The sequence below is a fragment of the Balaenoptera musculus genome, chromosome 14, assembly GCF_009873245.2.
Source record: "Balaenoptera musculus isolate JJ_BM4_2016_0621 chromosome 14, mBalMus1.pri.v3, whole genome shotgun sequence".
NCBI classification, from domain to species: Eukaryota; Metazoa; Chordata; class Mammalia; order Artiodactyla; family Balaenopteridae; genus Balaenoptera; species Balaenoptera musculus.
The window spans coordinates 26323020-26350370 of NC_045798.1; the positions used below are offsets into that span (position 1 = coordinate 26323020).

At 53.9% G+C, this 27351-nt stretch overlaps 1 protein-coding gene across 2 annotated transcripts; it reads right to left on the bottom strand.

Annotated features, from left to right (window-relative positions):
- Positions 1-562: 562 nt before the first annotated feature.
- On the bottom strand, positions 563-27194 carry SMARCB1 (SWI/SNF related, matrix associated, actin dependent regulator of chromatin, subfamily b, member 1). Of its 2 annotated transcripts, none has more exons than XM_036874723.1 (9): positions 26892-27194; positions 23028-23166; positions 21376-21505; positions 19344-19481; positions 17167-17294; positions 13938-14104; positions 7141-7331; positions 1230-1361; positions 563-894 (listed from the first exon to the last, which is right to left on the bottom strand). In XM_036874723.1, the coding sequence occupies exons 1-9, from the start codon at positions 26982-26984 to the stop codon at positions 855-857; spliced, it is 1158 nt and encodes a 385-aa protein (XP_036730618.1). In that variant the 5' UTR covers positions 26985-27194; the 3' UTR covers positions 563-854. The 2 variants fall into 2 exon arrangements, with proteins under 2 accessions (XP_036730618.1, XP_036730620.1); XM_036874725.1 differs by having other exon boundaries at positions 23055-23166; positions 26892-27170.
- Positions 27195-27351: the final 157 nt, after the last annotated feature.

Genomic DNA, 27351 nt, shown 5'->3' on the forward strand with positions numbered 1-27351 from the left:
ACTCTACGAGTTGGCGCCAGGTTGGGTGTACTGCTCCACACTCTTCTCCTGTTACTCCTCACAACCGGTGGGGAGGGAGGGGCTGGCCCGGCCACAGCATCAGCTGGGGGTGGAGATGGGCCCCAGTCCACCTGTTATGTGTGAGGTGCTAGGAGGTGTGGCAAGAGCAGTGCACACCTGCTGGAGCTGAACAGCTGGGCACGGGCACCCGGGCTGGCAACACGCCCTCAATGACCGCACAAGATGGGGCCTCTCCAAGGACCAGAGAAGCATGCTCCTGGCTGGGGGCGGAGCTGTGGCTGATAGGGCAAGCGGCCCTGCCTGCTGAGCCTCACCACCTTCTCATCCCTCTGGGACTGCAAGGACTTGCCGAGCACAGGTGGGTGGGATGCCGGGGCCAAGGGGAATCAAAACTGCTCTGACTCAGGGGCCTTGTAGGGCTGAGAATAGAGCCACGGCCCTGCTAAGGCCCAGCTGGGGACATGAGGCGGAGGAGGGTGAGGGGTCAGCCCGCAGCCTCGACCACGTGTGCTCTCCCCCATTCCTGTTTTTATGCCACCACTTTGAAGAAACAAAACAGGACCTGTCGCCTTTTATTTAAAAAATGTTGCTTGCCCTGCCTGGGGCTCCTATACAAAAACAAAACACAACCCAAAATGAGGCTTCTTCCTGACCAGAGACGGGCGGCAGGGACTGGAGCTCAGCAAAAGGAATGTGTACCCTGGGGTGGATGACCAGGAGGCCCCTGCCCCATGCTCCTCAGGATGGCCGGGCTGCCCCCTCCTTGCCAGAAGATGGAGGGGAGACGGTCCAATCTTCCAGATGCTCCGTGGGAGCCAAGCACCACTGGGTGGTTACCAGGCCGGGGCAGTGTTGGCCAGACGCCTCATCCGCCTGCAGGAGGGGAGAGGGCGGTGACCCTGGGCAGCTGCCCCTCCACCAGGGATCTCTAGGGCAGCCAGGGGAAGGGGCAGAGACAGGATGTGGTAGGTGGGATCCCCAGCCCCTCCCTCAGCCTTGGCCTGTCTGCTACTTGGGGCCCTGAAGCTGCCCTCTGTCCCACCCACCTCTCCAGGGGTCCCGAAACCTAGTCTAGGCTGTGGTCAGACCAACCCAAGGGCTACTCTTGTCCCCTGCAGGGCTAGACTGGGACTCATCATCCAGGGGCCTGCTGGGTCTCGGGAAAGGTGACGGTCCTGTCCTGCCTGGAAAGGGGGCCGGGGAGGCACCTTGTGTTCCTGTCCTGGTCGCGGATCTTCTTCTCCATCTCGGCATCTGTCAGGGTCTCCAGCAGCGGGCACCACTGATCAGCATCGCCTGTGTTCCGGATGGCAATCTCCACCGTGGGCAGGGGGTTCTCACTGTGGAAGACGGGAGGAAGTAGACAGTTCACAGAGCAGCAGCCGGAGAGGCCCCAGAAAGCGCTGTCCACGCCCCACGGGCAGCTTGAACCCTGGAGCCTGGTTTCTGTGCCCGGCCCCCAACAGGGCGGCGGGGGTGCTGTGGCCCAGCAGACACCACGACAGCGACTCTGGGTCTGCATGCTGGGGAAGGGTCCACAGGACAGCGTTGCAGGGCCAGCTGTTCCCACTGCACCTGCGGGGAGGGGGAGGGCCATCCGCCTCGCTCAGCGTCCACGAAAAAGGAAAGCAAAGGAGTCCGGACGCCGCTCACCGAGGGCCACTGCCCCCGATGGTCCCACACACGGCTCCTCAGCCCGTCATGGGGCCCAGAACCCAAGACCCCTGACCGCTCCACCCTGGGGTCCCTCAGAGACGCCTCCGACTCTGGCTGAGGGCCACCTGCACACCCTCTGGCTAAGTGGACTCAGCGGTGGGGGGGTCAGCCTCAGCGAGGCCACCAAGGCTGGGGGTGCCTGACTGAGCTGCCGCCTCTGCCAGGAGGGCCAAGCCCAGGCTGCCCAGTGAGCCTCAGTGCAGCCCAAGCCCTGCCCTCGTCTACCCGGAGCCCTGTAGAGTCAGCTCTGGAGGAGGGAAAGCGGGGGGGCCCCAGGGAGGTGCCCGGTGGATGATGGCACAGAAAAAAACGGGCCCCTGGCCTTGGTTTTAACACCTCATCTCGAAAATGGGGACAATGTCCTTGCTGTGAGGGATTTCAGAGGATCACTATTACTAAACATCCAACGTACATCCGCTATGTGGGGGACAGGTGCCACTCCCACAGCCCCCCGAGCCCGTACCAAGGGGCTGCCCAGTGTGACTGCAGAGCCCCCGCCCACCCCCCTCATGCTGCTCCTCGGCCTGGAGTCTCAGGGACCGCGGGCGCACGGGGCACAGCCCAGGGCTGCCTTGCTCCCCTGCAGAAGTGGGGCTCACCTCTTGCTGCCACAGCTTGGCCTGTGGGGTCCATGCCCATGAGGCCTGGAGCTGGAGCTGGTGTTGGTGACTCAGAGGCCCGTGGCTGGGCCGCCCCTCCTCGGCCGCTCCTGACAGCTGCTCCCCAGCCGGGTGGCGGTTTGGCAATCCCAAAACCAGCCGGCCACAGACCCAAACATCATTCCTCACCTCGAGGGCTCCCAGCCGCCTTCCTCAGGAGGGGGAAACATGAAAGTCGCCAAGCCCATGCAGAGGGGAGGCAAACATGTTTTCCTCTTAAACAAGAGCTGGTGCGTGGGTCCTGGAGGCCCCTGTGTTTACCTCCCCGTGTCTCTGGGAAGATTCCACCCCAGTGGGTTTGTTCTAAAATAAGAACTGCTTGAACCAGGCATGGAAGGATGGGCCTGGAGCCAGCAGGCCCCATAGGTGTTGCGGGGGACATGCGGGCAGAGAGCCGCCCTGCCGCCCTCAGAATCCCCTCTGAGGGGATTGTGCTTCCCGGGCCTCAAGGCCACCTGGGACCCTGATGTTCCCGCGACCTGCGGTGTCCAGGCAGGGAGGCCATGGCTGAGGAGGCAGAGGACCTGGAGGTTCATCTTCGATGTGACCTCACTTTTATGACCTCATGAGGTACAAGAGGCCAGCTGAGAAGCATGACTGTGCCCACTTGGTAGATGAGAACAAGACTGCGATGGTGAGCAACCTGCCCACAGCTCCTCAGCTGGGAGGAGGGGGCAAAACTCGACGTCGCCCTCCTGTTTATGATCAACTAACTTTGGATAAGGGGCCAAACCCACTCGATGGGGACAGAGCAGTCTTTCCAACAAATGGTGCTGGGACAGGAGCCTGGATCAGGCCACCGTTTCTTAGGTATGACACCAAAAGCACAAGCAACAAAAGAAAAAATAGATAAACTGGACATCATCAAAATTTAAAACTTTTGTGGGACTTCCCTGGCGATCCAGTGGTTAAGACTTTGCCTTCCAATGCAGTGGGTGCAGGTTCAATCCCTGGTCGGGGAGCTAAGATCCCACATGCCTCTCGCCAAAAAACCAAAACAAAACAGAAGCAATATTGTAACAAATTCAATAAAGACGTTAAAACAGTGGTCCACATCAAAAATAAAAAAATTTTAACTTTTGTGCCTCAAGGGACACTGTCACGAAAGTGAAATACAAACCCACAAAAAGGGAGAGAATATTTGCAAATCATGTATGTGATAAGGGACCTGTAGCTAGGATATATAATGAACTCTTACAACTAAGTAATAAAACACCAAATAACCCAATTAAAACACAAAGGACATGAATAACCTTCTGTCTAAAGAGGATATACACACGTCCAATAGCACATGAAAGGATGCTCAACACCATCAGCCATTGGGAAATGCAAATCAAACCACACCGAGATGCCACTAGGGTGGCTAGGATCAAAAAGTCAGATAACAAAGGCTGGCGAGGATGTGGAGAAACTGGAGCCCTTGCTCTGCTGGAGAGAATGTAAAACGGCGCAGCTGCTTTGAAAACAAGTCTAGTGGTTCCTCCAAACGCTAAACAGAGCTACCACGTGACTCAGCAATTCCACCCCTAGGTACATACCCAAGAGAACTGAAAATAGGTGTTCAAACAAAACCTTGTGCACAAGTGTTCACGGCAGCACTACTCTTAACAGCCAAAAGTTAACACAACCCAAATGACCATCAACTGATGACTGGATAAATAAAGTATGGTCTGTCTATACGATGGAATATCATTCAGCCACAAAAAGGAATGAAGTTCTGATACAGGCTCCACATGGACGAACCCTGAAAACATTATGCTAAGAAGCCGGCCACAAAAAACCATATGTTATATGATTCTATTTACATTAAGTTTTCAGAACAGGCAGATCTACAGACGGGAAGTAGATCAGCGGTTGCCCAGGACTGCGAAACTGTGCAAACACACAAAAACCCACTGAGTCGACACTCTAGGTGGTGAACGAAAACAAGCCGGCCAGCCCTGCCGTGGGGCCAGCGCAGGGGCTGCAGCCCCAGGACTAACCTCTTCTGGTGGCTCTGGTCAGCCAGTCCACAACGACCCTGGTGCCTCCCAACCCTGAGGCTGTTCCAGTGACAATGCCTCTGTCCCCCACCGGGCACAGCTGCCAGGTTCTCTGACCCTTTGCCTGTCCCCAGCTTCCTCCAGCCACTCCTGCCCTGGCCACCCGCTGCCTCCTCCCCGGCCCACACCCTCTGGCCTCGGTGGCCAGGCACTCGCACCTCCTCTGCTGGACAGCGCGCTGGTTCTCCTCTGTGTCCCCAGCCAGGGCGCAGGGCTGGCCTGGAGGAGGTGGAGGAACTCTGCAGGATGCCACCCCCCTCACAGTCTCGGTGACCATCTGACACCCTCACACCCTCTGCCCAGCCCTCCCCTGGGAAGCCCTGCCCCCTCGTCACTGTCTCTGTCTCCATTCCGCTGGCTCCAGGACATCTATATGTCCTTCTGGTTCAGCTCTGTCCTCTAGCAGCCACACGCCCGCGTCCCCCTCATACTCACTGCCTGCCTCTGCCCACATCAGGCCTGCCTGGCCCGCTGCCTGTTCTCCGCACTGGTGCCCCTGCTCACGCATGGCCTGTGACTAGCCTGTTCCACTGTCGCAGAGGAGGGCACTGCGGCCAGACACCGGGCTGAGCTCAGTCCGGGGGAGACAGCCAGCACCAGCTCACAGGAATCCAGAGTGCTTCCAACAGGTGATGGGGCCCAAAGCTTAAAGTCCCCTTGAGGAGTCACGTGACTCAGCAGCTGCCAAGCCTCGCGTAGCAAAAACCAGGCCGGGGCTCCCAGTCCAGCTCTCTGTGGGCCAGGCAGGCCCTGGCCCTGGAGACGCGGCAAGCCCCTCTCCTTTCCCCAGGCAGAGTCTGGACAGCAGGGAAAGGCTGCTACTAGTCTCCCGGGGAGCTCCCGAGGGGTGGGGAGAACGCGAGGTGGGGTGAGGAGACAAAAGTTCCAGGCCCCCTGCTAGCCGCAGTCCTGCCCCTGGATGATAAAGCCTGACCTCGCGCTCCCCTTCCTGTCCTGCCAGCTCTCCGAGCACCCCGCTGCCCAGCCCAGACCCAGCACACGCGAGCCCACGAGGCCTGGTTGGCTGGGGAAGTGCAGAAGCCCTCCTGACGCCAAAGGAGGCCTGTGGCCGCCTCCAGACCGCCAGGCAGGCTGCACCCACCCAGCTGGCTGGGCCAAGCTGCTGTGGAGGGGACGGTCCCCAGTGGGGCGGCCCTGCCTTTGATCCTGAGGATTTGAAACCTGCATCCTCAGTACCAGAGTCATTCCCACCCACACAACGGAACGTGTTAACTGGCTGCTGAAATGGGAGCACTCCATCCACGTCCTGACCTGCACCCCCCAGGGCCCCTGGGGGCCTGCTCTGGAGCTGCAGGTCACACTGCCGACAGCCCGGAGACCCGGGAATCAGAGCAGGAGGGATGCGGGCTCGTGTGTGGACACCCTCCAAGTCCCCCTGCTGCACACCGGTGAGATGTGGGCTCTGACTCAGCATTTGGGGATAAGGGACTCCCAGGACCTCAGGGTCGACTCTAGGAAGCAAGGCCACCCCAGACTGGCCCCAGGCCGGTCGGCCTCAGCTTGCATGCCGTCAGTGGACACGCACCGCGACACCGTGAGCAGACCTCCCATGGGATGCAGAGCATGGGCCTGGACCCCCATCTGTGGAGCAGGATCCCCAGTTAGCGGGGCTGCTGGAGGTTATGGGAGGCCATGCATGTTATGTCAGCTGGGACACCCGGGGCCTCAGGCCCTGCGGGTGTTGGTCATTCCTTCTCTCTTGCTCAGAGCTACAGGAAAACTGAGAAGGCTACCTCCTGGGATTTCTGGGAGAACCAGCTGAGACACAAACAGACTCATGCGCTCCCTTAGCTGTTCCGTCTCTGCAAGGCTCTTCGTCTTTGCTCCTCTGCACCACCTTAAGGGGTGGTCCCTCAGTAATGGCCTCCAAATGTGGACGGTGACAGCTTGACGAGCAGAATAAATCCTAACATCCTGTTTTGATGCAGAGATACTCAGCGCCGCCCCCGCTGGCACCCCATCCCGCCGAGGTAAAGGAGCTCGGGGGACAGGGCTGGATGTGACGAACAGTCCTGTCGGTGGGCGAGCTCTGCTATGTACTTAACGCTCGCCGACTCCTGCCCCGGCCAGGCCCGCACAGCAGGGCCACCAGGAACAGGAAGGCCACATCTGTGTCATGAAGAGCCCCGTCCCCCGGTCCACCCCCACCAGCACCCAGGACACTGGACCAAATGCTCCATTTACACTCCCTACTCCTGCCCATCCCCAGCAGCCTGAACGCTACTCCCTCTTCCACACCGGCACCCAGTACGGGTCCAGCCAGCGGGGGCGCCCACCACCCACTCTCTGACTGAACAAGAGGCGACAGCAGCCTCTTGACTCCCCTCCAGGGAAGGCAGCATGGAGTAGCCCTTGTTTGAGATTCAGTGCCAGTCCATCAGACGACCCTGACCGAGGAAGGGTCTGGGTGAGTGCAGGGAGGAAGTGGCGTGTGAGGGTGGCAGGGGCTGTTGGCGGCAGAGTGGGTGAGGACAGAGGGGTAGACCCGCCACCTCCTTAGATCCTCCTCTGTGATGGGGGATGGGAGGAGCCAACAGAGGCCGTTGAGCCCGCAAGGCTGCCCTCGGCCAGACGGCATCATGAGGCTCCAGAAAGTCCCAAAGGCATCACCACACACAGGGGGAAGCCTTGTCCCCAGAATGGTCTGCAGAAGGAGGAGGAGGCACCTGTCCGAGACCTACCTGAAGGCGTAGGTCTTCTGATGCCAGCTCAGCTGTCCCCGGATGCTGTACGCGATGGTGGTGACGAACTCCCCGCCCAGCCCCAGCTCGGAGCACAGCTTCAGGGCAAACTTCTCCGGTGAGTTCTCCTTCTCTGACATGTCCCACTCAAATTGGTCCACCAGGGAGATGTTTCCCACGTGGATGTTCAGCTGGGCCAGAACCAGGAACACGAGTCAGAGCAGGCAGAACTGCATCCCCCCACCTCCAGGCCCATGAGAAAGTGGGACGGCTGCCCTTATCCCTCTGGCTGCAACTCCCCATCCGCAAACGGGGCTGACCCCACAGACCTCCTGGGCGGCCAGAGGGACTGTGGTTCAGGGCCCGGCACTGTCACCCTCTAGGGAGGGCCCTGGAGGGCCCCGGGCACCTGAGTCCCGCCTTGCCCCTGTTCCCACCCCCTCGCTCCCCGCACCGGCCGATACCCTCTTCTCTGCCCTTGTACCGTGCCGCTCTGGATCTTTACAACGTGATAAACACTGGTCACTCATCAGATACTATCCCCGAGCCCTCCCCTGAGCCAGTGTCTACCCCCCTACTCTGTCTCTTCACGGAACATGCCCTGCTCTGAAATCATCTGCTACGTGCGCTCACAGACCCACAGCCCGCATGGCACAGGCAGAGCCTGGGTGGGTGGGGGTGGGGGGCGGCGGGAGTGGAGGCCATGCCGGCTCCTCTGCCTCGCTCCCCAGAGGCATCTGTGAGACGTGCCACCTGCAGCCACAGCCTGTGCCCCAGGAGCTCCCCACCCTGACTTCTCACCCCACAGATGACCTGGGCCTGCTCTGAAACTGGGCATCAGCGACTCACAGGAAGGACAACTCGGGGTCTGGCGGCATTCACTGGGCATCGTGTGGAGACCCCTGCCCCTGCTGTCCAGCCCTCTGCCAGCCAAGCAGGCCACGGTGCACCTGCCCCTTCATGCTACTGTCCCCAGGCGCTCAGCTGGGCTTTTAAAATTCAGATCGGGACTCGTCCATGCCTTCAGAGAAACGTGAGGCCCTACCACCTGACCTGTGCATGAAGTCCTGCACCTCTGGGCCCCCTGCACGGCGCTCCACTCTGCAGCCAAGGCCCCGCCACTCCTGCCTCCAAGCCACGCCCTTGCTGGGCGACCAAGCAGGTCTGCAGGTGAGAATCGGAAGAGCCGGCCCTTTCCAGCAGGAACCACGTGTCTGGTGAGCCACGTCGGCACAACAGGACCGGAAAGCGAAGCAGCAGCAGGCAGCCCGTGGACACATCACACGGGACCAAACCGCCCTGCGCACCACTCGGCCTGGCCATCAGGGGTGCCACGCAGACCGGTGCCTGTTTGTGCACTGCGCCGACTGCTCATCAATGCTATCGTTTATTAAGAAATACAGACTCCTGCCGACCCAGGATGCGCACAGGGGACACATAGTGGGAAAAACAGACAGAGTCATCTTCATGGGTTGACATCCAGTGTGGGGTTAAATACGTGAATGAGGGGATATCAGAGGTGTAGGTGCTGAGGGGAAGAGGGGGAGGGGTGGAAAGTGCAGTCAGCTGTTAGCCAGGAGCCCCAGGAAGGCCGCCCGGGGGAGGGGGCATTTTAGGAAGAACTGGACAAGCTGAGAGAGAGCAGGGTGGGGCTCCCGGGGGAGGGTCTGGGCAGAGCAGGGCCTGAGACCTCCACAGAGGATGCGGGAAGCTCACAGAGTGGGGAGTGGGAGCCGTCAGGGGGGTGGTGGGTGGTGAGGGGCGGCTGGACTGTGGGGCCAGGCCCCCTAAGCAGGCTCCCCAGCTTCAACCTGTATCACCCACATGCCATTCCCTCCCCAGAAAGGGCCCACCAGCCCCCCAGAGTCTGACAGCTCCACCCTCAGCCGCACTGAGCCCCACGGCCCTGGAGGGCCAGGTGTCCTGGTCACAGTGCCAGCCTGGGTTTTCGTTCCGCCGCTCCGGGAGCACCTGTGAGCGGCTGCCCTAAGCTAAGGTGCTGCTCTGTGAGGAGACACTGGTCAGATGTCGTCCTCCACTGTGTCCCAGAAGCACCGGGCTCCTTTGCAGTCTGTGACACACGGGAAACCCTGGATGTGGCCATCAGCATGCTCGCCTACCAGGTGGCACGCTCCCCCCAGGTCACAGTGCCCACGAGGCTCTGCCCCCCCGGCAGCAGGCCTTCCCTGACTAGCTGTGTCCGGCCCCAGTGCTGGCAGGCCCTCACGACCCCAACCAAGCAGGACCCCAACCTGGGGATTGTCTCCCAGCAGCCTACCAGCCGACACCATCCCATGGGTGGGGATTATAGGTGGGTGTGAGGGCCTGAACGGACCCCATGGCTGACAGCTGTCTAGTCACCAAGAAAGCCTCTGATCAGGGAGCAGGTGATGGTCCCAGGTGGATTTTCAACTGCCTGACAACTTTCTGTATGGCTGCCCACAAGCCCCATCAGGATAATAAAAAGATGACACTCAGTTACAAGAAAATGTCAGAGAAGCCAGCTGTCAGACTCACAAGGACCCTCCCTGTGGCCGACCCCGCCTATCTGGAACCACGCAGTTGGGTGTAGCCAACTCTGCAAGCCCACGTCCCCACCATGGTTACGGGACAAAGACACAGCACAGAGCAGAGTAGGGGCCATCCTCCAGGGGCCACAGGCTGTGCACAGGGACACAGGTGTTGGTCCCACAGCTGCACCCCACACATCCCCGCCGCTTCTCTCCTAGGACATCCCCCTTCTTTCTCACCTGTGCCCTTTTTCTGCTAGTTGGCCATAATGAGAAACTGAAATAGGTTAAGAAAAATAAATTCATATTTCTCTTAAAAGAAATTAACTAGCAAGGAGGTTGAATCAGTAATTAAAAACCTCCCTACAAAGAAAAGCCCTGGACCTGATGGCTTTACTGGTGAATTCTACCAAATGTTTAAAGAAGAACTAATACCAATCCTTATCAAATCCTGCCAAAAACAGGATGGACTTGAGGACACAGGGAGGGGGAAGGGTAAGCTGGGACGAAGTGAGAGAGTGGCATGGACTTATAAACACTACCAAATGTAAAATAGATAGCTAATGGGAAGCAGCTGCATAGCACAGGGAGATCAGCTCATTGCTTTGTAACTACCCAGAGGGGTGGGAAGGAGACACAAGAGGGAGGAGATATGGGTATATGTATATGTATAGCTTATTCACTTTATTATAAAGCAGAAACTAACACATCATTGTAAAGCAATTATACTCCAATAAAGATGTTAAAAAAAAAAAATCCTGCCAAAAAACTGAAGAGCAAGGAACACTTCATAACTCATTGCCTTGATACCAAAGCCAGGCAAAGATACTACAAGAAAGGAAAACTATAGACCAATACTTCTTACGAACATTGATATAAAAATCCTCGGGCTTCCCTGGTGGCGCAGTGGTTGAGAATCTGCCTGCTAATGCAGGGGACACGGGTTCGAGCCCTGGTCTGGGAAGGTCCCACATGCCGCGGAGCAACTGGGCCCGTGAGCCACAACTGCTGAGCCGGCGCGTCTGGAGCCTGTGCCCCGCAGCGGGAGGGGCCACGATAGTGAGAGGCCTGCGCACCGCGATGAAGAGTGGCCCCCGCACCACGATGAAGAGTGGCCCCCGCTTGCCGCAACTGGAGAAGGCCCTCGCACTAAATGAAGACCCAACACAGCTAAAAATAAATAAATAAATAAATAGAGTAGCTATTAATTTAAAAAAAAAAAAAAAATCCTCAATGGACTTCCCTGGTGGCGCAGTGGTTAAGAATCCACCTGCCAATGCAGGGGACATGGGTTCAAGCCCAGGTCCGGGAAGATCCCACATGCCTCAGAGCAACTAAGCCCATGCGCCATAACTACTGAGCCTGTGCTCTAGAGCCCAAGAGCCACAACTACTGAAGCCCGTGAACCCAGAGCCCATGCTCTGCAACAAAGAGAAGCCACCACAATGAGAAGCCTGCACACTGCAATGAAAAGTAGCCCCCACTCGCTGCTAGTAGAGAAAGCCCACAAGCAGCAAGGAAGACCCAATGCAGCCAAAAAAAAAAAAAAAATCAACAAAATACTAGCAAAACTGAATTCAACAGCACATTAGAAGAATTACACACCATTATAAATGATACAACAATATAAATAAATTATAAACAGTGGAACCTATTCTGGCAATGCAGGGATGGCTCAATAAGAAAACCGATCAATGCAATAAACTACTTGAACAGAATGAAGGATAAAAACCATATGATCATGTCAACAGATGCAGAAAAAAGCATTTGACAAAATTCAACATGCTTTCATGGTAAAAGCACTCAATAAACTAAGAATAGGTGGAAACTATGTCAACATAACAAAATTAATACACAAAAAAATCAATGTAAATATCACACTCAATGGTGAAAGACTGGTAACTTTTCCTCTAAGATCAGGAACTAGCCAAGGATACCAACTCTTGCCACTTTTATTCAACATAGCATTGGAATTTCTAGCCAGAGCAATTAGGCAAAAATAAGAAATAGAAGGTATCCACTTGGAAAGGAAGAAGTAAAGTTATCTCTGTTCCCAGATGATATGATCTTATTTGTAGAACACCCTAAAGATTCTACCAAAAAACTATTAGAACTAATAAATGAATTCAGTAAAGTAGCAGGATACAAAGTCAACACACAAAAATCGGTTGCATTTCTACACACTAACAATGAACAATCTGAAATTAAGAAAAAAATTCCAATTACAATAGCATCAAAAAGACTAAAATACTTAGAAATTAACTTAGCTAAGGAGATGAAAGACTTGTACAATGAAAACTATAAAACACACTGAAGGGACTTCCCTGGTGGCATAGTGGTTAAGCATCCACCTGCCAATGCAGGGGACACGAGTTCGAGCCCTGGTCTGGGAAGATCCCACATGCCGCGGAGCAACTAAGCCCGTGCGCCACAACTACTGAGCCTGCACTCTAGAGCCCGCGAGCCACAACTACTGAGCCCGCGTGCTGCAACTACTGAAGCCCACGCGCCTAGAGCCCGTGCTCCACAACAAAGAGAAGCCACCACAATGAGAAGCCCGCGCACCACAACGAAGAGTAGCTCCCATTCTCACAACTAGAGAAAGCCCGTGTGCAGCAACAAAGACCCAAGGCAGCCAAAAATAAATAAATAAATAAATAATTTAAAATTTTAAATTAATTAATTTAAAAATATGCTGAAATAAATTAAATACATAAATAAATGGAAAGACATCCCATGTTCATGGATTGGGAGACAATATTATTAAGATGTCAAGACTGTCCAAAGCAATCTACAAATCCAATGTAATCCCTATCAAAATCCCAACAATATTTTTGCAGAAATAGAAAAACATCTATTTTAAAATTCATATGGAGGGACTTCCCTGGCAGACCAGTGGTTAACACTCTGTGCTTCCACTGCAGGGGGCCTGGGTTCGATCCCTCGTTGGGGAACTAAGATCCCACATGCACACGGTTCGGCCAAGAAAAAAAAAAAATTCATATGGAATCTAAGGACAAAGGACGTCCAGCCAGAACAATGATGAAAAAGAACAAAGCTGGAAGACTCACACTTCCTAATTTCTAAACTTACTGCAAAGCTACAAGAATCAAAACAGTGTGGTACTGACAAAAAAACAGACAATAGACCAGTGGGACAGCCCAGAAATAAACCCTCAAAATATGTGGTCAAATGATTTTCAACAAAGTTGCCAAGACCATTCAATGAGGAAAGGATAGTCTTTTCAACAAATGGTTTTGGGCCCAAAACAGGATATACATACGCAAAAAAAATCAAAGCTGGACCCTTACCTAACACCATATGCAAAAATTAACTCAAAATGGATGGAACATATAAATGTAAGAGCTAAATCTATAAAACTCTTAGAAGAACACAGAGTGAAAGCTTTATGACATTGGATTTGGCAATGATTTCTCGGATATGCCACCAACGGCATACGCGATAAATGAAAAAATAGACAAACCGGACTTTACCAAAATAAAAAAATTCTATGCATCAAAGGGCACTATCAACAACATAAAAAGGCAACCCACAGAATGGAAGAAAATATTTGCAAATCACTTTACCTGAAAAGGGATTGCTATCTAGAAGACCCAGGGAACTGCTAAAGCTTAACAACAAAAGAACAAAAACCTGATTCAAAAACACAAAGGATTTATGCAGACTTAGAGGATAAACAAATGGCCAATAAGCACATGAAAAGATATTCAAGGTCACTAATCAACAGGGAAATGCAAATCAAAACCACAATGAGATATTGCTTCATACCAAGCAGGCTCTGCAGCAGGCAGGCCTGGGCCCAAACCCCAGCTCTACCACTTCTCAGCAGGGCAGTTGGGGGTAGGTGGCCCCACCTCTTCACTTGTAACACAGCATCTTCCCCTAGGATGGTGGGGGTTACTGAGACAGTATGGGGTGTGCTTGGCCCAGCCTGCCCATGGGAAGAGTGTGGCAGTGTGCTCATCTTACTGTAGCCTTCCCTGCTCTACCCGTCAGCTGGCATAACCCCCTTTGTACCACCCAGGCTCTGCTCCACGCCTGGCAATGCCACAGCAGCACCCCGAAAGCGTCCAGAATGTGATACCTTACTCAGAAGTCAGCCCACGCCTTTCCTGGGATAAGCTGCCTGAAAGACAGCTTTCCAGAAGCCCTGTCCCACAGCATGAATCCCAGACAGGCTTCTGTTGAAGCCTCCACGTAGCTTCAGCACCCCATGACCCCCACCAGTACAAGGAAGGCCCTGGTGCAGGGCGGGGAGCTGCCTACCTTGATAATGACACGCTGGTCTGACTGGTCCTCCAGGATGCTGTCTGTGGGATAGGACTCGATCTGCTGTCTGATGGCGGAGGCGATGGCTGGTACGAACGTCAGTGGGTTCAAATCCAGGTCATCACAGAGAATTTCTGAAAACATCTCAGGGGTCATCAGCTTCTCTGAAATGAGGTGAGAGGTATGGATTGCTGGTGGACTACAGGGCCTAATGTCACCGTGCTCAGCCCTGACCTCCCCCAGCCTGTCCTCCTCTGCCAACCCACCCGGATGAAGATGAGCATGAAGATGAGGACGATGGATCCTCCCAGACATGGTAAGGAGAGGAAGCACAAGACGAACACCCCCCTTCTGGCCCTCAATCCATACACACCACCCCCCCACACCTCTGGAGGTGGTCAAGACCCTATGTGTTCCCCAACCCCAGGCTCCCCACTCCCGGGCTTAGGACTGCACAGCTCCGTTAGTTCTAACCAGTGAGCTGTCTGGGGAGGGGGGAAGCAAAGGCACTTCAGAGCTGATGTGCCACTTCCTCCCCTCTTCCAACCCAGGCAACCAGGGAAGCCCACGTGGAGACACAGGGAGAAGATGGACTCAGAGGAAACCAACGCTGCCAACACCCTGACTCGGACTTCCAGCCTCCAGAACTGGAAGGAGATAAAACCTGCTGTTATGCCCCCCAGGCTGTGGGACACAGGTTCCTTCTGGACAAGCCAGTTGGAAGCCAGCATCCACTGGAAGACGGAGCAGGTGCATGCCCATCCACCACTTCCTCTGCAGTGGAAATCCCTCAGAGATCACCCGGGGCTGCGTGTGGCTTTTTACAAGCTCCCACTGAGTTTCTGACTCTGTGGGCAGCACACGCACTCAACAAGGTGACGGCGTGGGGGTGGGTACGGATCCTGGATCCTGGAGATGTAACTGCCTCAGGTATGAGCTTCATGGGGACTGTCCACTACTGGCCAGACTACAGCACGGTCCTATGAAGTCAAATGTTTTCCCCCGACCTGCCCTCTTTCTCATAACCCAAACTTCAATGACCACGTGTCAAGCTGGGATGAGCCACGGAGAAGAGAAAGCAAAGAGTGAATTCCCAGGCTTCCCTGGTGGCGCAGTGGTTTAAGAATCCACCTGCCAATGCAGGGGACGCGGGTTCAAGCCCTGGTCCGGGAGGATCCCACGTGCCGTGGAGCAACTAAGCCTTGCGCCACAACTACTGAGCCTGCGCTCTAGAGCCCACGAGCCACAACTACTGAGCCCGCATGCTACAACTACTGAAGCCCACCTGCCTAGAGCCCGTGCTCCACAACAAGAGAAGCCACTGCAATGAGAAGCCTGCTCACTGCAACGAAGAGTAGACCCTGCTCGCTGCAACTAGAGAAAGCCCGCACGCAACAATGAAGACCCAATGCAGCCAAAAATAAATAAATAAGTAAAATAAATAAATCTGTATATATATATAAAAATAGAATGAATTCCCTCACAAGCACTCGGCATGATTCCATCTTCAAGAACAAGGTCTGCTGGGACTTCCCTGGTGGCGCAGTGGCTAAGAATCTGCCTGCCAATGCAGAGGACACAGGTTCAAGCCCAGGTCCGGGAAGATCCCACATGTGGCGGAGCAACTAAGCCCGTGCGCCACAACTACTGAGCCTAAGCTCTAGAGCCCGCGAGCCAAAACTACTGAGCCTGTGTGCCACAAGTACTGAAGCCTACGTGCCTAGAGCCCGTGCTCCGCAATGAGAAGCCACCACAATGAGAAGCCCACACACCGCAACGAAGAGTAGCCCCTGCTTGCTGCAACTAGAGAAAGCCCGTGCGCAACAATGAAGACACAATGCAGCAATAAATAAATAAATAAATAAATAAATAAAAAGAATGAGGTCTGCTTAACAGACAACTGACTCCATTATTTCACTAGCCCAGAACAAGGGCTAGAGACCAACCCTCCTCACAGCACCACTGTGCCAGACCTGAACACTCAGCTAGCCTACTATTGATAACTCATACATCCAGTTTTAGTGAAGTAGCAGAAAGCTAAGGTGCTCAGGCCAAGCATCCTATGAGTATACTGTGCAGAGGATTTTTAAAATTAACTTTTTTAGTCTATGATCATTGTAGATTCAGATGCCGCCTTGATTACTGCAGCTCCACACCAAGTCTTGGGATTAGAAAGACTCGTTCCTCCTACTTTCTTCTTTTCCAAAATTGCTTTAGCTACTCTAGTTCCTTTGCCTTTCCATTGAAATTTTAGAATAATTTTGTCTAAATCTACAAAATGTCTTGCTGGGATTTTCAAAAAAATTGCATTAAACTTGCATATTAAAAGGGAAGAGATATGGGGATATATGTATATGTATAACTGACTCACTTTGTTATAAAGCAGAAACTAACACACCATTGTAAAGCAATTATACTCCAATAAAAATGAAAAAAAAATAAACTTGCATATTAATTTAGGGAGAATTAACATCTTGAATCTTCTGATCCATGAACATAGTTGTCTGTCCATTTATTCAGATCTCCTTTAATTACTTCCATCAGTGCTTTATAGTTTTCAGCATACAAAATGTTTCCTGAAACAAACTATATATTTGTAAAATTTACACCTTTTTTCTTAACTGAGTAACTGTAAATAGTAACATATTTTTATACTGGACACTTGAGTGTCCACGTGTTCACTGACAGTATATAATATATAGAAATACAATTGACTTTTGCATGTTTATTTTGGGTCTTGTGACCTTGCTAAGACTTGGTTATTAGTTCTAGCAGGTATTTTTGGTAGGTCTCTTGGGATTGTCTACGTAGATAATCATGCCATCTACAAATAAAGACAGTTTTATTTCTTCCTTTCTGAAGCGTATGTTTTTTATATCCTTTTCCTGCCTTATTACACTGGCTAGTACTTCCAGCACCATGTTGTCTATTCCCAATTTCCTGAGTTTTTATCAAGAACGAGTGTTGGATTTTGTTAAATGCTTTTTCTGTATCAATTGATATAATCAAGGGATTTATCTTTTCTAGTCTGTTAATATGATGGATCACACCGACTGATTTTCAAACACTGAACCAGGTTTGCATTCCAGGATTTGAACCCAAAGTCCACAACTTCCAAATCTACTCCACAATGCTCTGAATGTCACAATCAGAGTCCAGGGTCCCCCGACGGGCAGCAGGCAGGAAACAAGACTGTGTGCAAGACGGTGGGTTGGCCACCACGTACCGTTCATGTTCCAGGTAAAGGCATCCCGCAGCTTCTGCCCATCGATCTCCATGTCCAGTCGGATGGGAACCAGCACCTCGGGCTGGGACGCGTTCTCATGGATCACAGCTGGGTCGTGGTCGTCGAAGCTGGAAGGGAGGCAGCAGCATGCTCAGCAAGGGGGGCTGGGGTCCCTGCACCCAGGGCCTCCCTCTCTGCACCACTGGTCACTGTGACCTAACCAGAGGGGAAACCCCGCTTCTTACAGGGACTTGTCCACTATGGGCTGAGTGGGCAGAGACAGTGCCAGCAGGGGTCCATGCTAATGGACACGCAGGACGGGAGGGGAGATGCTGACTTGGGCAGCAGGACAAGATGGAGATGTCCGAAGTAAGGGAGATTTAAGCCCCAAAGCAGGCAGGACTTCCCCAGGAAACTGTAGGAAAGGAAGGGTACTCCCAAAAGCAGAAGCCCTTGAGCAAAGGCCGAGGGGCAAGAGAGTCAAGAGCTGCTGAGGGAAGGAGGGGTGCAGATGGGGCGGAGGAGCAGTGGGAGGACGCTGGGAAGCCACAGGGGTCCAAGTGCCCACAGTTCTCCATCTCCAGCCTCGACCCCGAGAGAGCCCCAGGAGGACTGAGAGCAAGGCAGTTCTGTGCTCACACCTGCATTTTAGAAAGACGAAGCGGGAAGATATGGGGTGAGGGTGGGCGCAAGAAACGCAAGGGCGGAAGACCGAGGGTTGAGAACTGTTCTCAGAGAGCTGGGGGCACAGATGACAGATAAACAAACAAATGAGGAAAACACCCCCCTCTCCCGGCCCAGACATGAATGCTCTAGGAGACACCTTCAGGGAAAGGGACAGAGTGGCCATTCTAAAAGGGGAGGACCACTCTGAGAAGTGACATTCAAACAGAGATGGGAAGGGAGAAAAAGAAAGGGTGAGGAGGGAAGGAGGAGGGGGAAAGGGATGAGCCTGCAGATGCTGGCAGGAAGCGAGGGAATTGCGAGGGCAGGAGCGCCTGGGCGGCTGAAGAGCGCTGAGGAGGCCACTGTGCCTGAGGTGAAGGGCGGCAGGAGCCGGGGCCAGAGAGGGGCAGCCACCACCAGGACTCTGTCAGGTGGATGCTGGTGTGACGGGGCATCTAGAAGACCTGCCCTGGGTGAAGGGGCACACGCCTGGTGGGGAGCTGGCCAAGGGTGGTTGGATTCTGGACACTTGGAGAGCTGAGCAAGTAGAATTTGTGGAGACTGGCTCTATGGTGTGAGAAGGAGGAAGGGTTCCAGGATTGTGGCCCAAGCACAGGAAGGACGGGATTGTTGTGTCCTGGAGTAGAGAAGCCTGCAGGCAGCCTGTGCCGGAGGTGCTTGGGGCGGCATTCAGAAGACAGCTTAGTGGGCGGGAGCTTGAAAAATGGCCCCCCAGAGACATCTGTGTCCTAAGTCTTGGAACCTGTGACTGTCACCTTATAGAGCAAAAAAGGCGAGGGAGCCTTGTCCAAGTGGGCCCTAAATTACATCACAAGTGTCCTCACAAGAAAGAGAGGGAGAGGGAGTTCCCGGGTGGCCTAGTGGTTAGGATTCCAGGTTTTCACTGTGGTGGCCCAGGTTCAATCCCTGGTCAAGGAACTGAGATCCTGCAAGCCACGCGGCACGGCCAGAAAAAAAAAAGAGAGAGTGTCAGAGAAAGAGAGGGAGATTTCACACACACAGAGGAGGCCATGTGACCACGGAGGAAGAGACTGGAGTGATGCTGCCACGAGCCAAGGAATGTGGCAGCTGCCAGCAGCTGGAAAGGACCCTGGAGGGAGCAGGGCCCGGCAACACCTTGATTCCGGCCCAGTGAAACTCCCAGCCTCTGGAACTGTGTGAGAATAAACTTGTGTTGCTTCAAGCCACCCAGTTTGTGGCATTCTGTTCTGGCACCATGGGCAACTAAGCATTGAGTCATGCAGATGGCAGAGAAAAGGTCCAGGGACTGCGCCCAGGAACGCTACCTGAGGAGCTGGGGGTGAGCACAGGCAGAGCCAGGCTGGACCACGTGGAGGCCAGTCATGCTGGACACTGAGGGAGACCAGCCCCAAGGAGGAGCAGTGCAGCATTTCGGGGACAGGAGGTCAAAGCAGAGCGTTTTTCTGGGGAGGAGGAAACTAAAACATGCTGGAGGACCTCGGTGGAGTCAGAGGGCGAGGCCCACTCACCACAGCGGGAACGTCCTCTTCTTGTCCCGGCCCATGCGGTTCCTGTTGATGGTGGTGGAGCAGGGCACGGCGTCCAGGTGGTGGGAGCTGTTGGGCAGGGTGGGCACCCACTGGCTGTTCCTCTTAGCCTTCTGTTCCCTGGGAGACATGGAAATACCTCCACTCAGTCTACGAGCCGAAACTGCCCACTAGGCATCAGGTCGTGGTCAGTGGATGCCCACTGCGCCCTTGCTGGGCCCCAGGTCCCAGTGGGGACCTCTGTGCACCCCAGACTCCGCAGGTGCCTATTCCCTAGGTTCCCACCAGCACCTGCTCCTGGGTTAGGGGAGGTGCAGAGGGGCCCCAGCCCAGTGCCTGAGCCATGACCCAACGTGCTACATGCTGGGCACAGCTGCACGGAAGCACCGTCCCTTCTGCGAGGAAGGGACTGTACAAGAAGGCTGCCCAGAAGAGCAGCCCTGGAGCAAAGCCTTAAATGCTGAGTCACGGTTCATGGGTGGAGGAGAGGAGAGCATTTCAGGAAGAACACAGAGGGCAGCAGGGCTGGAGACACAGAGAGGGTCCTGATTACAGGGGCTGGTGTGCTCTGCAGGAAACGGATGCACTCAGCAGGTGGCTGTGAGTTCCTGGAGGTTTGAAGCAGGCAGAGACTCAGACAGTTATTTTAGACATGCAGTCCAGGCTGAGAGAGACTAGGCAACGGCTCTGGCCTCTGGGCCTTCAGACCAGTAGAAGTGAGAAGACACATTGGTAAATACTCTCTAGAAAATGATGCTCAAAGTAATCCAAGGAACCCATGTCCCACAAAGAGCTCACTCTTCTCTCCAAATTACAAGTTGCTTTTACTACTAGGAAAGTACCAAAAGCTGACCGACAGGAGTGGGTGGGCTCCCACCTTGCTCTGCGAGCCCCTTCATCACACTCGGGCCGTGTCCCTAGTAACCTGGGAGCAACGTGAGGGCAGCAACTGTACATAACTCACCTTTCCATCCCCAACCTCTGCATCATGTCACCTTCATGATTTTCCGCAACCGCATCACTTGAAACAATGGCCTGCCCCCCACCTTAGTGCTCCCACCATCTCATGCACATAAATGCATGTTTTCTTGAGAGCTGAAAGCATCACGCAGGTATTCTGCACGTCTCGCTCATGTGAGCCAGGTTTCGGGTTGCTGCAGGGTCTACTTACCCACACCACACCGTGTAATCCCAGACTATTTGGGTGTCTGCATCTTCGCTCACACAGCCTTTCCCTGAGGCAGGACACTCAAGGGGCTCCCTAGTTCTCTTTATAATTCACATGCCACCAATAGCATCTCTGTACTTATAATGGTTTTTGTTGACGGTATAAATTATTTCCCTGGGACAAATTCCCAGGAGTGAAATTAATAGATCAGAGACCAACAAAAAACTTTGAGGCCGCAATGCCTGAGGCAGAACCGCCACGGTGGGCGTGAGTGTGCCCACTCCATGACGCCCTCCCCGGTTCTTTATGTTGCTAGTTATTTATTTTTTTACTTTGCATTTTTAAAATCACACCCAAGAACAAACATCATTCCCTGTGTTTCTTTACTCCTGTGCTTCAGTGTGGATCACGCTTTACCTATTTGTCTACATAAAACAGACAAATACTTGGGCTATCCAAGTTTTTCTTATAAATCTAAATGAACAAACTCTACAAGGTAGCAACTTCCCAATTACTCCCCTGTTTAACTGTTAATGTAAATGCTCTTTCAAAGGATCTACGTTGATACGTTCAAATCTATTGTTTGTTTCTTTTGTGAGTTGATCTGGGCCACTAATTGTTCTGACAGATTAGTGAATTCCACTTTCAAAGCATTCTTAATGACTCTCCAGAACCCAAGACTTGACTTATGTTTCTTAGAAATTCCAAAGTCAGATAAAACTTCAAAGCCTGGCTAAGACGATCTGTAAACACAGTGGGTAAATTACTGAAAAGTATTTTGTTCCAGAGCATGAGAAAAATACCCGTGGGTGTCCCGAGAGCGAGCCGAGCCCGGGGGTGCACTACCTGAGGTAGGTGGGGGGTTCTGTGCTGATGGATACGGCCTTGTACTTCTCATCGTTGCCATCCAGAATCTCTTCCACCTCGGAGGCTTTTAACAGAGTCACGCTGGTGGCCAGGGTCGTGTATCCATGATCTGCAACCAGAGATGCGGCTGCGGTCACCCTGCGGGCGGGCAGCGAGCAGCAGCAGCCAGGAGATGCAGCGCACTGAGGTCCTCACATGCAGGAGGTGGGAAAGCGGGCGTCAACCTCACTACTGCCCAATGCTGGCCTCTTCCAAAGGGACGGTCTGGACCCTGGCTTTCTCTAGAGGCCCTCCCGGGTCAGCACCCCCTGGATGGACGGGGACCAACGTGTCCCGGGAGGAGCACTGGCTCCAGGCACAGGGGACGCCCATGGGCAGCTCAGCCCGCGGGGCCTCTCGGGGAAAGGAAGGCTCCAGAGTGACACCGCCAGTGGGAAGAGGTCTGACACCGCTGCAGTCCACGACACGAAGCAAGGTGGAGATGAAATGAGGGATGAGAAATATTTTTCTTTTAAAACAAGAGCCCAGAGAGTTGGAAAGAGCTGCTGTACACCAAACAGGAATTCCTGGCCCAGCGCCAGTGGATGCGAGCTGCCCGGGAGCGGGGAGTTCTAGGCAGTTCGACCACAGCTCGCCTAGGGAGCCTGGTGGAGAGACAGATGGTTACAGGAAAGTCTCCCGAGCGCGAGGAGCGCAAGGCCGAAGGGTCGCCAAGGCATCCAAGGGGCAAGCGCAGCTGGGGACGCACTGGTTAGTGACTGGCGCTCCACTGGGGTGGAGGGAGGACCAGGGAGGCTTTGGAAAGCGCGGGAGGGAGTGAAAGGTTACAGCAGCGCATAGAAAAGCAGCTCCGGCTCCTGCATTAAAAGAATACGATAGACGAGACCACCGCAGCGCCTACAGACGCACTGGCATGGGACGGACTGCGAAGCGCACATGCACACAGGCAGGGACGCAGGCACACGCACGCAAATGGGCACACGCACGTAAACGGGCACACGCACGCAGGGACGCACACGCACTTGGGCACACGCACACAAGGGCCGGGCCGGCTCCGCTAGGCAACCCTGCCAAAGGGAAGGCAGCTTCGACTGAGGCCAGAGGCACAGGGCCTCTCCCCAGCTCAGAGGTGAGGAGCACCCTCTGCCCGCCCTCCCGGGTCGGGTAGCAGCGCCCCACAGCCCCAAGCGGGACATGCACACGAGCGCCAGCGGACCGACTGCCAGAACCAAGTGCCACACGATGGATGTGCGCTGGGAAGCGAAGCGGTGAAAGCCGGAGGGGAGCGGGGGCTGGGGCAGCCCCCCGCCGCCCGGGCGCATGGAGGGTGACGATGGCAACACGCCCGCGGCAGATGGTAGAGCATCACAGCATTCCTAAAACGTTTTCAGACCAGCAGTCTTCACAACACCCTCTCCGCCCTGGCCCCGCCCCCTTCGCCCACCGCCCGCTGCCAACACCTGACCCTGACCGACCCTGACGGAGGACCACCCGCTCCAGGGGGACCCCAGGACGCTCCGCCACCCTAAGGTCAGGGCTGCCGTGAAGACGCTCCGGAGTGAAAAAGTTTTATCTTCATGACATAAGCGAGTGGTTTTGAAACAGGTTTACAAACCCTCGTGAAGACGCACCCTTAGTGTTAGGTTTTGTTTTTTTACCATGTGACGATGCAACTATTTTCTTCCTCTCTTCCACAGTGGCTAGTCGCCTCCAGAGCGAGGGGTATCTCTTGTACAGAGAACCTCGGAACATACGGAGGTAGTTTCCCACCTATGAGTAAAGCGAGAAGGCTCATTATAAGGGTCGCAGCTCCTCGAGGAAGGGGAGGGCCCTGGCTCAGAGGCTCTGCTGGATAAGTGACAGACAAACACACCTCGACTTGGCCCCCAGGCCTCCAGGCGCCAGGCTTCCAGCAGCAGTAAAAATACATTCTGCTGACATCAGGGGTTCAACAGCAGTTCGTATCTGGCCTACATCTGTCCTTCTGGCAGGGGTAATAACATCTGCATCCTGACGACAGGACCAAGTTCAGAAAGGCCTGACCAGATACTGGGGAGGCAGGCCCCCCGAGCTCACTAAGAAGCTCGAAGTGATTCTGATTTTGGACTAAGGATCTGTGGCACTTTCCAGAAATGTAAGGCCTCTCTGACTTTCTTTTATCTTAAGACTTTGATATTTTTACGATGTAATAAAGACCAAAAAGGTCTTTTAATTTTAGACAGATGCAGGATAATTTCCCCCATGGCCTTTGTTGCTTTGTTTAGTAACAAAACTCAAACCAGAAATACCAAAGGAATTTTCCAAAGAGTTTAAAATGCACTTATCAGCAATCCTTAGATTGCTATATAAATCATTACTGCCCCAAACAATAGCTTCAGTTTGCCTGTACCAAATACTCGAAGGCCGACTTACTTGATGAAAAGAAATCTAGTCCTAAAGTTTTTATAAAGAAACTCCATTGTTTCACTGACTTTTCAAAAACGAACACTTGAGTCACATGGCCAGGGACAGCAGGTGGACTGGGTGCTGGCTCCACCTGTGACCAGGCATCACTTCCCTTTTCTGGGTCTCCCTACATCTCTGTCAGATGTTCATCAACTGTGAAGTTCACCCACGAAGGACCACTTCTACTACTTTCCCACTTACCTACCCCATTATAGTATATTTATTTTTAAAAAGTTTCTCCATTTTTCATGAATCAAAGATTTACACGATGCCCAACCAGGGCTGCCGAACAGTGCAAGAGAAAGTGGCCACAGGGTCACTGGTGCTCCCCACTGCAGGCACAGACCCATGCCAGTTATTTGGCTTGAGTGTGGTTACCGTCCAAGGGTAAACACATAGTTTCCATCAGGTTTTTGAAAAGACACTGACTATAATGCCCCCACTACTACTTTGCAGGTCCTGCAGACCTCCCACACTCCTAGGCCCTTCCCAAGGTCCCTTCAGAACTTAGGAGACCAGGCCTGCCTTCCTGGGTTTTCCACGAACCAGCCTCTGCCACCTCTGGACCCGGGTTTCCCAAATGGAAAACGAAGGTGTGGTTATGGGGATTTCCTAGGATCCTCTCAGCTGTGACTCTGGCGTGGTGACAACGGCTGCCTGCAGATGGCAGGGGAAGGGTGACACGCTCACTGCAGCTGTGGATGCCCTCCCAAGGCTGCTACACCCAAGTGTGTGGGGGCGCTGAGGGTACTGCTCTGGCGGGCCCACCTCTCTGAATACTGCGCCTGTTTGCCAAGGGCAAGGGGCCTGGGGGCCATCCACCCAATGCTGTCAGAGGAGCTGCTGCTTATCAGTAGACAGCACTCTGACCTTGAACCCTTCCCAGGCCTCCCAAGGCCTGATGATTGTTAAGCCAGGCCCCAGAAAGCAAACTGCCTCTCCCTTCTCCCATCTGGTCTCTATAAACTGCATCTCAGGACAAACGTTCTCACTCAACAGGGCTGAAAGAGAAGACTGCAGTTAGCTTTCTAGAATCTAAAATGTGCTAAGGGGAAGATCTTAGAGACCATCTAGTCTAACCATCTCATTACATACATGAGAAAAGTGACACACAGGCAGAGCTGGAACCAGGCCTCCTGACGTTCTGCCCACCTGGCTGCGGGCTCCACCTAATAAACGCAAGCTTGATTTTCAAAAGTACCACCGACTCAGAGCCAATGCTAAACTGACTGCTCTCCCTGACCGTTAGATCAGGTAAAGGTTTCTTTCTTTCTTTCATTTTCTTAAATTAACTAATTAATTTATTTTTGGCTGCATTGGGTCTTCGTTGCTACACGCAAGCTTTCTCTAGTGGCAGTAAGCAGGGGCTACTCTTCGTTGTGGTTCCTGGACTTCTCATTGCGGTGGCTTCTCTTGTTGCAGAGCACAGGCTCTAGGCGCGCGGGCTTCAGTAGTTGCAGGACATGGGTTCAGTAATTGTGGCTCGCAGGCTCAAGATCGCAGGCTCAGTAGTTGTGGCTCATGGGCTTAGTTGCTCCGCGGCATGTGGGATATTCCCGGACCAGGGCTCGAACCCATGTCCCCTGCACTGGCAGGCAGATTCTTAACCACAGCGCCACCAGGGAAATCCCAGGTAAAGGTTCTCTAAACAACCTGTCCATCATCACAAACTGAAACTCCTCCACTGCCTTTGTGCCCACCGGCCGATGAGGACCATTCTGAGCTATGGCAGATGGCAGGCACTGGCTCCTCTCCTCAGCATAGCTAGCTTTGAAGAGTAGTATTTTTATGATGACATGAAAAATGTGTTGCATCCTGCCCCTTGTGTTTTTCAAAAACTGGTGAAAAAAGGAAACACTAAGGTTCCGATGCTACTGAAAACACTGGTCTCATAACTCAATACAACTCAGACAAGCCAGGAATCACAGGGAGTCCTGGAAGCCTCAGTGTGACCATCATGAGGCTTAATTCATTCACACTATGTTCAACTGTGATGGAAAAAAAACACTGTGGGGGAAAAAAAAAAAAAAAAAAAGGAATGAAATGTCTAATACTGAAAACTGCTACAAGGAGAAGTAACCGCTGGCATTTGTAACTGCTTTAACTCTCCAAGATCTGCACTTAACTCATTACATGAGGAAGACACTACTACTTGGTGTTTGCACGTCTAAATTGCATATCCATAATTTAAAAATATATGTGTATGTGCATGTACACACACAAACCGGGGACTGCCAAAAAGGCCTAGTTTGAGGCAATCTGGAAAAAATATACTTGCTATAAACTACCAGTGAAGAACCAGTTGTAGGGTTTTCCTAAAGTTAGTCATCCACATGATTCAACAAAGTGCTGAAAAGTCACTTTCAGTTAAGGATTAAAGGCTTAAGGCTCTTTCCCCTGTACTAACTCAGAGTTAGTTCAAGATATCCGAAGTGTCAAGCGCTTCCGAACTGCTGATAGATCTAACTCCGGGGCTGCGGCCTTAGCCATCCAAAAGCAAGCATCCTCCTCCCAACCTGTTTCCTCACTGGTAATCAAAGGTCAGAACAACTCCCCGCCCACCTCAAAGTTCACGAACACGAAGGGGGTGAGCCCTCACTAAGCCCCGTGTTTCGAACATACGATTTCAGGATCCCAGCTCCAGCAGTGTGGGAGGGGTGCGTGCAAGGGGTCCAACATCTCCCCCCACATGTCGCAAGAGATAACTTAACACCCCGTTTCTATGTGCCCGGCTGGAGCTGTGGAACTCAGCGTGGCCCAGGGGCCCCTGGACGCCGCAGCCCTGGCAGCCGGGCGAGTCCGCGATTCAGCAACACCAGTGAGTGAACCCAGGCGGCCGAGCGCTGGGCGGGGGCCTGCTCAACCACGCCCCGGTCAAACCACGCCCCCAGACACAGACAGACCACGCCCCGCTGGCCGGCCGCGCACGCGCGCGCCCGCCCGCCGCGATGAATGGAGACGCGCGTTCCCGGCGCGCAGACCCGCCCCGAGGCTCCCGCGGGGACCAGGCCGGCCAGGGGCCCGGAGAGAGAGGACACGCCGCGGGCTACCTCAGAGCCGATCATGTAGAACTCGCCGTCGTCTTCCAGCTGGAACTTGACAGGCTTCTGCCCGAAGGTCTTGCTCAGCGCCATCATCATCATTGCGGCGGCAGAGTCGGGCGGCCACGGCCGGGGTGCGAGGGTCAGGAGGGCTGAGGCGGGGTCGGGGAGCCCCGAGCCCAGGGAAGCCGAAGCCGGAGGCGAAGGGCTGGCCGAGCCGGGCCGGGTGCTTGCGCCGCCGCCGCCGCCGGACTCCTCCACCGCCGCAGCAGACGACGACCAGGCCGCACTCAGTGCGCAGGCGCGGGCGTTGACGCTGACGCGCGCGCCACTGCCGCCCAGACAAAAGGCCGGGCGCGCCCCCGCGTGCCCCTTAAAGGAGTCTCGACCCGTTTCTCTTCCTCCCAGGCCGCCTCTCAAGTGGAGGTACCAGGGAAAATTTCTCACGGACACAAATAGCAACCGCGGC